This window comes from Zootoca vivipara, chromosome 3 (assembly GCF_965207765.1).
Source record: "Zootoca vivipara chromosome 3, rZooViv2.hap1.1, whole genome shotgun sequence".
Classification (NCBI taxonomy): Eukaryota; Metazoa; Chordata; class Lepidosauria; order Squamata; family Lacertidae; genus Zootoca; species Zootoca vivipara.
Window position 1 is genome coordinate 108,242,088 of NC_142586.1, and position 13,877 is coordinate 108,255,964.

Here is a 13,877-nt window from a genome sequence, read left to right on the forward strand (position 1 = left end):
ACAGCCACCGTCACAGGCCTGCATGTTGTGAAAGGGTGTGCATTTCTTGCAGGACAAAACAGCAGCAACAACCAGGTTCTGTCCGCCGGGTGGCAAAGTGCAGCCGTAAGCAGATGTCGGACAATACGGCTGTTTCCTGCTTTCTGCTGACACTGTGGCCGGTCAAAGCTGCTCAGCCCCTATTAAACAGCTTGCTGAAATAATCAGGCTGGACAGGGAACAGAATGGAAAAGCAACCGAGCCATAGTCCTTCAGTTTGGGGTAATGGGATGCTGCCAACGAGCCGCTGTTTCCCTTGACAACTTCCTGATGGTGTCCTTTCCTATACCTGGAGAATGTCAAGGACAGTTCCTCATATCCAGGGGTTGCCTTGTCTGTGCACGCACCAATGCAGAATGTGGCGCTGAGTGCAGAATTCAGCTTTCGACTTCCATGTTTAAAAAAGCAAGTTTCTAGCCTCTGTGGTTGGGATGCTTGGGAGTGTGCCGGGGAATGCCCAGTGAAGTCTCAGGTTATGCTGCAAAGGCCTTCAGTGCTTTCTATAGCTTCATGCCCTTCCCTAGCAGAAGAAATCGTGCGGGTTTGAATGTTGAAGCTGCAACATAGCTCAGTTGGTAGAGCGTGAGACTCTTAATCTCAGGGTTGTGGGTTCAGGCCCCACATTGGAGAAAATATTCCTGCATTACAGGGGGTTGGACTAGATCAGGGGTAGGCAACCTAAGGCTCGTGGGCCGGATGCGGCCCAATCGCCTTCTCAATGCAGCCCGTGCACGGTCTGGGAATCGGCGAGTTTTTACATGAGTAGAATGCGTCCTTTTATTTAAAATGCATCTCTAGGTTATTTGTGGGGCCTGCTTGGTATTTTAACATGAGTAGAATGTGTGCTTTTATAACCCTGGGTTATTTGTGGGGCATAGGAATTCATACATATTTTTTCCGCCAAAATATAGTCCGGCCCACCATATGGTCTGAAAAAGGTTGCTGACCCCTGGACTAGATGACCCTCGTGTCCCTTCTAACTGTACAATTCTATGATTCTAGGTGCTGAGTGCCATGCATCCCTGGATATTGGTTATGAAGATTCTAGATGTTGTTGTTGTTCATGATGATGATGATTTATTATTATTTATACCCTGCCCATCTGGCTGGGTTTCCCTGGTCACTCTGGGCTGCTCCCAACAAAATATTAAATACATGATAAACCATCATGTTCTTAATATTTTTATTTTATTATTTATTTTATCCCCAATATTGAGGTTTGAGATTGAATCCTGACAAGACAGAAGTACTGTTCGTGGGGGACAGGAGGCGGGCGGGTGTGGAGGACTCCCTGGTCCTGAATTGGGTAACTGTGCCCCTGAAGGACCAGGTGCGCAGCCTGGGAGTCATTTTGGACTCACAGCTGTCCATGGAGGTGCAGGTCAATTCTGTGTCCAGGGCAGCTGTCTATCAGCTTCATCTGGTACGCAGGCTGAGACCCTACCTTCCCGCGGACTGTCTCGCCAGAGTGGTGCATGCTCTAGTTATCTCTCGCTTGGACTATTGCAATGCGCTCTATGTGGGGCTACCTTTGAAGGTGACCCGGAAACTGCAACTAATCCAGAATGCGGCAGCTAGACTGGTGACTGGGAGTGGCCGCTGGGATCATATAACACTGGTCCTGAGAGATCTATGCTGGCTCCAAGTACGTTTCTGAGCACAATTCAAAGTGTTGGTGTTGCATTTTAAAGCCCTCAGCGGCCTCAGTCCTGTATACCAGAAGGAGTGCCTCCACCCCCACCGTTCTGCCCGGACACTGAGATCCAGCACCGAGGGCCTTCTGGCGGTTCCCTCATTGCAAGAAGTGAAGTTACAGGGAACCAGACAGAGGGCCTTCTTGGTAGCATCACCCACCCTGTGGAATGCCCTTCCATCAGATGTCAAGGAAATAAGCAGCTATCCTAATTTTAAAAGATATCTGAAGGCAGCCCTGTTTAGTGAAGCTTTCAATATTTAATGCTGTATTGTTTTAATATTCGATTGGGAGCCGCCCAGAGTGGCTAGGGAGACTCAGCCAGATGGGCAGGGTATAAATAAATTATTATTATTATTATCATCATCATCATCATTGTCAGAGATGCCGATGCGGCTACTCTAGAGTAACGACTCCTCACAGCATTGTCCTTTTAGGCTTTTATTAAGTGCTGATTATTTACAGTGCTCGGACCGATCTATATACATGTTGTCAGTTAGGCGTCAGTACCTCTGAATGGAGGTTGGCGCGTCTTCTTCCAGCAAAGAAGTTTGGGAAGACCTAATCTCCTCCCACGACGTTTCTTGCGTAATTCCGGGGTCGGCGGGATCGGCCTTCCCCCCTTGCTCCCCCCTTCCTGTCCCACCTTGTGCATGGGCTCCGCTACCTTGCCGGAGCCTCGGTCACCACTTCCTGAGTCTCCGCTTGAGGCATAACCCTCCCCGCTTTCCCCAGCGCTTGGCGATGAGCTGGTACTTAAGATGGGAGGGACCTCCCGGTATCCCCTGTCCCTTACAATCATCATCAAACATTAAAAACTTCCCTAAACAGGGCTGCCTTCAGATGTCTTCTAAAAGTCAGATAGTTGACTATTTCCTTGACATCTGATGGGAGGGCGCCACTACCAAGAAGGCCTGGTTCCCTGTAACCTCACTTCTCACAGGGAGGGAACCGGCAGAAGGCCCTCAGAGCTGGACCTCAGGGCTGAACGATGGGGGTGGAGATGCTCCTTCAGGTATACTGGTCTGAGGCTGTTTAGGGCTTTAAAGGTCAGCACCAACACTTTGAATTCCACTGAGTACAGCCTGATATGAATTATCTGTTTAAGTTTCCTGCAGGGTTTCATCAGTGCATTCTTTGCCTTTGGCTCAGTTACAGCCTTTCTGCTTCGTGTTTGCCTGGCTCCATGGTACTGATTCTGCCCTTCTCTAATAATGATTTTATTATGCCAGTCAAAAGCAGCCATGGATGCTCTTTTAGAAGTGCTCTCTTTTTTTCCCGCATCAGGGAAAGCTCAGATTGCACAATAGAGTCTGGTGATCTTGGGCCAAAAATGAGATGGATGGATGTAGCCCGTGGAATGGAGGGGGGAAGAGACGCCGAGCTCTCTTCCAATTTTGCTTTTAAATGGCTCTGGACAGAGAAAAATGAAACATTTCACCAGGAACAATAGGTTTGGCCATCTGGATAGCTTTTTTTAAAAAAGAGGTATTTCTTTTATTTTATAAAATGCACAATCTGCTCCATAGCAGAGTTCCTTCAGACAGTTTTCTCCTGGCATGCCCATCAACAAGTTGGTTTTATGTTGTTGTGATTGCTGCTGCTGTTATGAGACAAGGAGTGGGTAAAGTTGGTTTCGTTGTTAATTCAACCCCATGATAAGTTCTTAGGCAGTTCTGCATTTGCATATAATAAAATCGATTCATTTATGTGAATAGACAGTGGTTGGGGAGCTGCCCCAACTTCCTCAAACGTTAGACAAGAGATTATTTGAAGAGAGTTCAGAGTTAATTATTTTGTTTCGGCTCCAAGCCCTAAAAACAGAATGCACATTTATGGCAGGGTATTGAACTTGCAGAAAGGGCCTCTCCAGACATCATTTTTATTGTGTATAGCTGATTATTTGTGCATGATTGAGAATATCATGGTGGTCATACACCATCTCTTTGCCAAAAGTTTCGGGGCAGACATACTGCTTTGCTTCTTCTGATAAGTGATTGTTCCGTAACTTCTTGCTGAAATCCAGTACAGTAACTTTTCTTTTTTGAGCCCCACTTTTGTTCCACTGTAGTGCACAAGTGCCCCTCCAGAGGGCAATATTCAAAGAGCACTGGGGAAGCATCACAGAAGGGAATGATACAGTATAAGCATTGCCGGCCCAGTTTAAATCTACCACTAACCCACTATTGTTGCATCAATGTTGCAGAGTACCAGAAAATGGCTAGGACGGGCCTTTTGCACTTTCCCCATTGATATGGCACCTCCTGTGTAAGAATTGCATTTGATAATAATTTGTCGAACTGAGATAACTAACCTGATTAATTCCAGCGAAAATCTATACGTTATTTGAATTGCACAGTTAATGCCACACTCATGAAGATGAATAATAGAATCATAGAATTGCAGGGTTGGAATTGAACCCGGGTGTGAGGGACAGGGACACCGGGGGTCGTGCAGTCCAAGCCCTGCAATGCAGGAATCTCAACTAAAGCATCCATGACAGGTGCCTATCCAACTTCTGCTTAAAAATCCAAGGAAGGAGAGCCCACAACCTCGCATGGGAGTCTGTCTCACTGCCGAACAGCTCTTACTGCCAGAAAGTTTATTCCTGATGTTTAGTCAGAATCACCTTTCTTGTACAGTGGTACCTCTGGTTACAAACGCATCTGGTTACAAACGCTTCAAGTTACGAGCTCCGCTAACCCAGAAGTAGCTGCTCCTGGTTGCAAACTTTGGACCAGGATGCGAAGGGGAATCGCGCGCAGCGGGAGGCCCCATTAGCAAAAGCGCACCTCAGGACAAGACCGGTTTCAGCTTAAGAACTGACCTCCGGAACGAATTAAGTTCGTAACCAGAGGTACCACAGTAACTTGAATCTCTTGGTTTAAGAGTCCTGCCCTCCAGAGCAGGAGAAAACAAGCTTGCTCCATCTTCCACGTGACAGCCCTTCAGATATTTGAAGAAATTTAACTCTGGTTTCCAGTAAAAATTAAATTGACCATAACAATAACGACCGCAATGCCTTGCCCAAATACCTCTATGCACCCAAAGGAAATCCCGCGAAGTCAATCCGCTTTGCACAGCAGAGCAATAGGTTCATGAAATCACGGGGGCGTTGCTCTAGCAACCTTCTTATCAGGTGGCTTAATCACACTTGCATAATCCTCTCACATTGTGTCCCTTCTGTTTATCAGGCACATAATAACACAAAGCAGAGCGAAAGAGGACTGAGGCCGAAAGAACCTCCGAGGGGGGAAATGTCAACCCACAAGTATAAAATAAGGAACTGTATGTTTTGGTTTTTTAAAAAAGTTGTTTTAAGAGCAACGGGTTTTGTCCTGTGTCATCACTCAAATAGATTTCTAGGCCAGGTGGCCTGGGAGGTCCTAGATATTATTGAAAATTTTACAGTACAGTTTCAAGCACTGTTCCGACAACCTCTGTGCAATATCCTAACCTCACATAAACAAATTAGAGAGAGTCTCACAAAAACTCTCCAAAACTACTTCAAAGAAAATGATGTTATATGTAACAACCCCCCCCCCTCCTATGGGACGCAATGAAAGCGGTCACCAGAGGAGCTTGCATCAAAGAGAAAGCACCCCTTAAAAACCAAACCTCCTCAAAAATCAGCAAAATAAATAAAAGGGTTTGTTTTGCAAATAAATGTAGGGGAAAATTAGAGGTAAAATGAGCATTTATTCTATTATTATACGAAGAGCAAAGCAGATAGAAAAACAGAAAGGTTAAAATGTTTTTTTGCAAGAGATAAATATTGCTTTCTACAGTGATCAAGGCAACCTTCCCCAATCTGGTGGCTTCTGGGTGTTTCAGACTACAACTCCCAGCAACCCTAGTATGCCTGCTGGGAATGATGGGAGCTGTAGTTCAAAGCAAGCAGACCCTGCCAGGTTGGGGAAGGCTGGCTTAAGATGTCAACACAGATGTGGAATATCCATCCCACCAAAATGTTATCTCAAGTATCTTAATTTGTTTCACAGCCTGCGGTCCATGCAGAGGAATTAAACATGTTTTGCTATGGGTGCCTTGAAAATGGCAACCAATTTTAACTGTCAGTAGGTGGCATCGGTTAGCTAGAGGAAAAGCACAAGGGGTGGGGGAAAGACTTTAAAGAGTTTTTGCATTGCCAGATTGCGAAAATCAACACTCGGGGCAAATGTATGAAAATTCTGAGCCGAGGGGCTGGTTGCAGAAAAGTGGGTGTCAGAATAAAAGCTGGGGTGTGTGTGTTAATCAATACTTTTTATTTCTCTGTTTATTTAAAATGACCATTAGCTGTTTTTCAGCCAAAGTGCTCAGAGGGTCTTAAAGTAAAGTAAAATAATAAAATCACAATGAGTTGAATCACAGCAGAGCAGCATAAAATGAAATAGCAACATAAAGCTATATCTGTAGATTAAGCAAAATTTTATGCACATCTTAGACGCAAGTCCCTCTGAGTTCAATAGGCCTTACTCCCAGGTCAGTGAATCGTAGAATTGTAGAGTTGGAAGGGACCATGAGGGTCATCTAGTCCAACCCCCTGCAATGCAGGAATCGTTTGCCCAACATGGGGTTTGAACCCACAACCCTGAGTCCCACACTGTAGAGCTATCCCCGGATTGCAGCCTCAAACAGCCTAGAGAAATCAAATGGATGTTTATCTGTTGCTGGGAAGAGAACAAAGATGGTGCCAGGTGACCCTCACTGGGGTGGAGATTTGAGAGACATGGTGCCACAGCAGAAAAGGCCCTGTCTTCAAATGACCAAGCCCTTTGCTTCAGAAGGCTGACACATGAATCTCAACACCCAGGAAGATTTGTGTCAGAATAGGCAGTCCTTCAACAGCTCTGGCCCCAAGCCATAGGACATGCCCCTCCAGATGTTACAGGTATACGACCATCAACGACTTCGGCTGTGATCCTTTGCATACTTACCTAGGGAGAAATCTTTAAAAACCAACCTACTAAACACATCTCCCTCCCTCTCTCTCTTTTCTTTCTTTCGTTCTTCCTTGACAGGAGAGTTTTTAAGGGGTAGCTGATGCAGAGGCTGGCTTAAGAAGATCCAAGATGACGACGACAGTAGCGACAGACTTCGACAACATTGAAATCCAACAGCAATACAGCGATGTCAACAACCGCTGGGATGTTGAAGAGTGGGACAACGAGAACAGTTCCGCACGGCTGTTTGAGAGGTCTCGCATCAAAGCCTTAGCAGGTAGGACTTTCCCCATTTCTGCCATTGGTGCAATTATTCAGCTTGTGCCGTTTGTGTTCCTAGCACAAAGGTGGTCCTAAATTTAATAGCTCGTGCTCTACGCTCTGAAATCAGGGACAACTTTCAGGAAACAGAGCTGAACAGGAGTGTTCAGCATAACCACACCTATTGCCTCTTAGTGAAACAAACACTCGACTGGTTGCTACAAACCATGATTTATGATTGGCGATCAAATCAGGACTGGAGACTGTGGTTTGAAGGTGGTTTGCAAGCCATAGTTTGAGCACGTTATGGTTGGGTGTTAACATCCAAATGAACAGACTACATGTTAATATCCTTCAGCCATCCTTAAAAAAAAAAAAAAGCTTGAAGGCAATTTTCATGGATTTGATAGCTACTTTAAGAAATGATAAAGTAATAATAATGGTGAACTCTCCTATTTCAAGAATGACACAGGCGGGTTATTCAGTGTTTGTAATTGTTCATAAACGATGGGGAAAGGTACTCTGAAAGTTCAATTCCAGAACTTTTTATGAGGTGCTAATGCCTCCAGAAAATGGATTAATGGCTGTGGTGCTTCGAATTTAGCTTCCCTATGGAGAACTATTTAGGAAGGTCTGTAGTGGTTGATTGACTGCCATCATCAGTAGAGGAAAACCTCTTCTCAAGTTCCATATTGCTTTGTAACTGTGAAGGGGGGAATCAGGATCACGCCCAGTGGTCCTGTCTTCTCCCTATCTCCCAGGTTTTCAGCAGAAAGACAGAAACGGGTTATTTGCTTGGATTCCTGATAGTGTGGAAGAGTGTGTGTGTGTGTGTGTGTGTGTGTGAGAGAGAGAGAGAGAGAGAGAGAGAGAGAGAGAGAGAGAGAGAGAGAGAGAATCCCTTTTACACCTTATGCTGTGATCCTGCACCCCCTCCCCAAATTCACTGAGCTCCGTATAAGAGCTGGTCTTCACCTTTTCCTGGCTGTCAGTTAGGCCCTGATCCACACAGGTGTTTTGATCAGGGCCCGCCCACCCATGAGGAAAGATGAGACAACCACCTCAGACAGCAGGATCCACAGAGGCAGCAGGTGTCAATGTCGAGCTCTCTTCCCAATCCAGAACCAAAATATCTGGGGCTGCCTGGAGGATGCGCAAGAAAGCAGCCACATCAGCCATTAGGCAGGTAGGCCTAGCAGCCTAAACAAAGCCCTGCCACACCTCAGGTCTCTTTGGAGCTTCCTCTGCCCTCACTGACATTCCTTTCGGGCTTCAAGGAGGGTCTCATCTTGAGCTACGAGAACTCTCCAGCTCTCGCACACCATTTCCGGGTACTAGCCTTCTGTGCCATCTGCCAAACTTGATGAAAATCTCTGTGATCGCAGGCCTATGTAGCCCACAGACCCCTGGGTGCTTGTATCTTTTGAAGTCAACATTTATCACAGTGTCAGCAGCCCCTGTGTTTCGGTGCAAGCACCCTTCTCAACTTCCGACCCTGGGTTGAAGCAATGTTTTGTCTAGTTCTTTTGCAGATGTATGTCTAGAAAACTACTTAAGACGCATAAATCAGCTGCACGCTGTCAGAGTTTATAAACCCCTGTCTGCAAAGTCCAGTCGCTTTGTATCACGAGAGTTACGGTGCCAACAACATTCATTTCAGTGTCCCTACGGGAGCTAGAGGGCAACATAATTTTCCACCCTCGCGGCGTCATAATCTGTTATCTTGGCGGTGGTTACCCAGTTTTCAGACGGAATGGAAAAAAACCAAAGCTCTTGTTCTGTGGCAGTCAAAAACAGTTCTCAAGCTGTGTTCCTCAAAGCCATCACCGGGCAGATTCTGTTCCTGCCTGGCCCAAGTATCGTTGTACACAGAGGCACACGTAAATCCATATACCTGTACACAAAACACATATACATGTGCGTGCACACGAACACACACATGCATATCTTCTTTTATACATAAGGCTGTCATTGCATGGCCCCCATTGGAGGATCTGTAGTGCTGCATCACAGTCCTGGATGTGCATGAAGAGATTGGGGTTGGGAAGGTGAAAAGCAAGCTTAGTAGTTTCATGGGGTGCAAAGGAGAAGGGCTAGGAGCTTTTTAAAAAAGAAAAGCTTTATTTATTCACTTTTTAAAAAGAAACAATACAAAACAAATTCAATATTCATTCAAAATGAGCCACCCAAATAATAATAAACAAATAAAATATACTTCGAAACAATAACATATCACTTTCCTTTTAATTTTTTCTGCTACTTGCGTTACTTTTCTTTGTTATCCCCCAACTGTGGTTACTGTAAATATTTCTCTCTTATCCATTTTTCTCTTATATTCCCCTATGTTATTCTAGTCTAAACAGATCGCTAACTCTGTTTTTATATTTTGTTTCCTAAAATAATCTTCCACATATTCCCACCCATTCAATTTTGGATCTTTGTTTAGATGTATTTCTAATTGCCGCAGTCATCCTTGCCAGATTCATAAATTCTATTAATTTTATCTGCCACCCCTGGATTGTGGGTGCCTCTTCCTTTTTCCATCTTTGACTTATCAACACTCTTGCCGCCGCACATGCATAAAGAAAGATGTTTTTCCTATTTTCAGGTAAATTTTCAGGTATCAGACTTAACAAAATTAACAATCCTGTGTGTGTGTATGTGAACACAAATACACATCTCTGTGTTTTTTTTTGGGGGGGGGAGATGTGTCAGGAGGTTCTACACATGAGTAGGAATCCGGCAGAGACACATGCCCGACTGGCATGTTCCTGGACACAAACGATCCAAGCAGTCATCCAAGGCAGCAATGTTTTGGGGTGTAACCCTGGAAAATAGCATCGGGAAAGGGCTCACATGACTATTGCAACTGGAGTCATCTAGATCAGTGGTCCTCAACCCCCGGGCCACGGACCGGTACCGGTCCGTGGATCAATTGGTACCGGGCCGCCCAAGAAACATTAAATACAATTAAATTAAAATTATTAAATCAAAACAATCTAAATAAAATATAAACAATCAACGCCCCCCCCTCAGCGGGCCGCGAAACAATCAATGTCCCCCCCTCAGCGGGCCGCAGTAAGATGATCAAACGTTGACTGGTCCGCGGTGATAAAAAGGTTGGGGAGCACTGATCTAGATGATGCCTAGTTGGCTTCCTACAGATTTGAGAAGGGCATTTCTGTCTAGGCTCCTTAGGCACAGCACCGAACTGGCCCAGATGACCTAGATAGATTTCGATAAATTTCATGGGAGGTTTTATTGGCGGTGTGGTCCCAGGAGCTTATGATCTGAGTTTTTGTTTTTGTTCTAATCCAACTGGGAATGGTAGTGATTTTCGTGCCAATGATGTTAGCAGGAATCCCATCAGGAAGGCTCTGCGGTATTTGGGTGCTGCTTCACACCCCAGGTGAGGGATGAATAATACACACGAAACAATCACTTAAGGGACATCTAATACAATGTGGGCAGCTCAATTATTTAGCTTGTCTAAAAGAGGCACTCATTTCAGCGCTTTGAGAAGCCTGCTGTAGATTTGATACAGTGCTAAATTTAGGTCTTCTCTATCAAGCTTTCTCCCCAGAATGTATTTCTTTGGGAATGGGGGGGACATGAACTGCTAGGGATTTGCGAGGTTGGGGAGACAGAGAGAGAGAGTTTGATTCAGCTTACTTTCCAAAGTTATATGTGAACCAAAACACAGCCATCCTTCTCCGTACATTTCTCTGTAACGTGTACAAAAATACATATGCTGGGGTAAGGTGTGTTTTATTAATGGAAGTAGCACCAAAAAATGTGTTATATTGGGGGAAAACAATTTGCAAAAATGTGTGCATTAGGCAAAGTTGCATTAAAATTTGTATACATTCGGATAAATTAGTGCAAAAAGGTTACCTCTTCAGTAACCCAGATTTTATTCCGGCATTTCTGGTGTGGTGTTACAGAGGGTCTCAGGCAGGGGTCTGTGCTACCCCTGCAATCTGGGTTACTTGAGCATGCATTTCTGATCTTCTGCAAACAAAAGTCTTCTGCCGAGCTATAATGCCTCCCTCATTGTTTGTGGTATGTTCTGGGTTATGCTTCTTGAACCTTTAATGGCTGGGCATGGAGGAGGGGAAATCTCTTACTCTAGCCAGTCCTGTTTGGGGGTAAAGATGGAAGGAGTATTCAGCGAGGAGGAGGAAGTTTGTTCTTGAGACTTGTGCTAAGCACACACTCTTTGTGTATGTGGCAATTAAAGAACAAGGTGCCACCATCTTGCGCCAAACATGGCACTTTGGGTTTGAACTCGACTGCTTGGCGCCTTAGTGCGCATCTGCATCAGGTTACGCATGCACAGCAATTTTTTGCGTACTTCTTACTCAACAAATTCCAGATTAACTCACATAACTCCAGTAAGCCTTCTAAATTCCTGGCTTTTACGTGAAACTTTCCACCAGTAGGCCCACAGGAGTTCAAAAAAAAACCTGGCCAGGCCAGATTCCCCCCTCCCTTGTTGTTTCCCACCACCCACACTCCCCTTGTCACTTGGCAGTCCCATATCATACGTACATACCTTCCAACATTTGACAGAGGAGAACAGGCACATTTTACTGGACGAGAAATCGGCCTGAACTGAAGCATAGGATCTGTCCCCTGCCAGCAGCCTATTCATTTGGCAGTTGGCTTGCAGTAAGCGGGGGGGGGGGGGAAAGGGTGTTCTCCATTTGGCTAGCAAAATGTAGCTTGGTCTGTTGCAATTGAACAAGTAGGTCAAAGTTAACGGAGGTAGAAGAGATGCGGGCAACCTTACCTCCAGCGAGGTTTGGGAATAGACAGGTGCGGTCACCCAATGCTTTTTTTCTGGCGTGACGCAGGGGTACGCATACCCCTAAACATTTTTTTGAATCTAGGTTTGGCCTCATTGAGGGGGCAGTATTTCAATATGTGCAGGAAAACGAGAGTACCCCTAAACATTTTTTTAAAGAAAAATAAGCACTGGGGTCGCCAACAAAATGGCGGTCTTCATGATTTTTCCTCACTCATGTCCCCTTCATGATGGGAGGGAGGTTAGGATAAGAGAGAGATACTAGCTGTGCAGAGGTAAACCAGCGATCTTCATGCTTGAATGAAGATTGCAAGCTGGGTTTTCCTGCTCCAGAGTCTGCCGCTCTCATCTAGGGATGCATAGCTGCCAAGTACCCCGTTTTCCCCGAGAAACCCCCGTTTTTACTTACCTTTTCCCGGTGGTCCCCCGTATCACTTTGTCTCCCGTTTTTCTCCGTTATTTTCTCCTGCCGGTGGCCATTTTTTTTTTTCTGATTTGCCCTTCTATGGGCACCAAAAATGGCCACCGCCGGCTTCAAAAGTCGCATCTACGCATGTCCAGAAGTGCATAGACGCGACTTCCGGTGTCGGCTGCAGCCATTTTTGGTGCCCATAGATGGGTGGAGTGAAACCAGAAGTTGCGTCAACGCACTTCCGGACATGCGTAGAAGCGACTTTCGAAGCCACCGGCGGCCATTTTGGGTGCCCACAGAAGGGCAAAACAACACCAGAAGTTATGTCGACGCAATTTCCGGTGTCACACGGCTGCCGGTCCCAGATTCTGCAGTCCGGGACTTGGAAGGTAAGGGGATGGGGAACCTGTAGCCCTCCATATGTTGCTGTACTACAGCTCTGACCATTGGGCACACTGGCTGGAGCTGGAGCCAAACAAAAATTTGGAGGTACAGGTTCCCCGCCCTGCTCCGGCTATGCACCAGACTGGCTCTATTTAGCCCTTAATGGCCAGTGTGTGTAAGAAGGAACACAGAATGGGACATTATATTTGTTCCCTTGTACACATGTGCTAGCTCATTCAGGCTGCATAGCTTGATTTTGCATGAAGTGAAAAGTACATAAAATGGCTTTATAGTTTGTGTATGAAAGGAAATCGATGGATCGGTGGGTGAGAAAGGAGATAATCAGACATGGGGAACTGCTTGGGGTTTGATAAATTGCATTAGGAGAGTAAACCTTTGAGCTCAATAATGGATGCTGTGAGTGGGACAGAGCACAAGGATGTAGCTGGCCAACAACTCTGGAAATTCTGAGGAATGTGGCTGTTTTATTCCTCAGCTTCCAGAAATCCACTGGGAACTGAGAAAATGCACTGAAGAAAAAATGAATCCAGGAGAATCTGGGAGATGCTGCCAACAATGAAATAAAATAAAATAAAATACTAAGATGGATATTTCCATTGTATTTGTTAACCTCTGTTATGATCTGAGAAGTAGGCATTGCTCTGCTCCTTCAGAGCTGTGGCAAGAACTTGCTGCAGGCCGGGGCCTTCAAGCAAACAAAGAAATGAACTTCATGCTTCTGTGATTTCAGCAGGGGACACAGTGAGCTGTCAGGCACAGTCATGTGGTCAATGGGAAAAGTAGAGAACAGCTGAGAAACTGGAAAGGAAAGCATCTAAATGCCGCTCCCATTGATTGAAACCTGTGGCCGTCCGGATTTTGCTGAACACTCACTGCCAACATGGCTCCATGGTCAGGGGTGATGGGAGTTGTAGTTCAGCATCAAAAGGAAAGCAGTAGGTTAGCCACAACCTGATTTACCCCCCACTGGCATAACCTAGCCTTGTGAAGAAGTTGACTGGCAATTTTGTGTTGCGCAGGAAGGTTCGAAAAGTGCGTTCTGCCGAGCCACTGTCCCTCCAGTTACTCAGCCTTGGTGACCAGGAAATTTGGGAGGTGAAGTATCTTCATGGTTAGGGCAACTGCTGCATGGAATTTGCACACAGTGTGTGCCTTTGGATCCTTCCTGCAAAAATAGCGACCGTCTGGAAAAGCTCAACTGACACAGGTTTTTTTTAATGGGGAAAGCTGGTCAAGGCAAGTAGTTTGACCTGGACAGACAAATGAAAAAATATATAAAGTTTGCCGTTTTGGAGGAACCAAACTGCAAAAAAGAGG

At 45.5% G+C, this 13,877-nt stretch overlaps 1 protein-coding gene across 4 annotated transcripts in view; it reads left to right on the forward strand.

Annotated features, from left to right (window-relative positions):
• SPTBN1 (spectrin beta, non-erythrocytic 1) overlaps positions 1–13,877 on the forward strand; it is a 209,266-nt gene that overhangs the window by 49,007 nt on the left and 146,382 nt on the right. For all 4 annotated transcript variants that reach the window (XM_035110961.3, XM_035110965.3, XM_088667420.1 and 1 more), the window contains exon 2: positions 6,754–6,952. In XM_035110961.3, coding sequence (XP_034966852.2) covers positions 6,805–6,952 — 148 coding nt within the window. In that variant the 5' untranslated portion in view covers positions 6,754–6,804. The remainder of the gene's footprint in view (positions 1–6,753; positions 6,953–13,877) is intronic.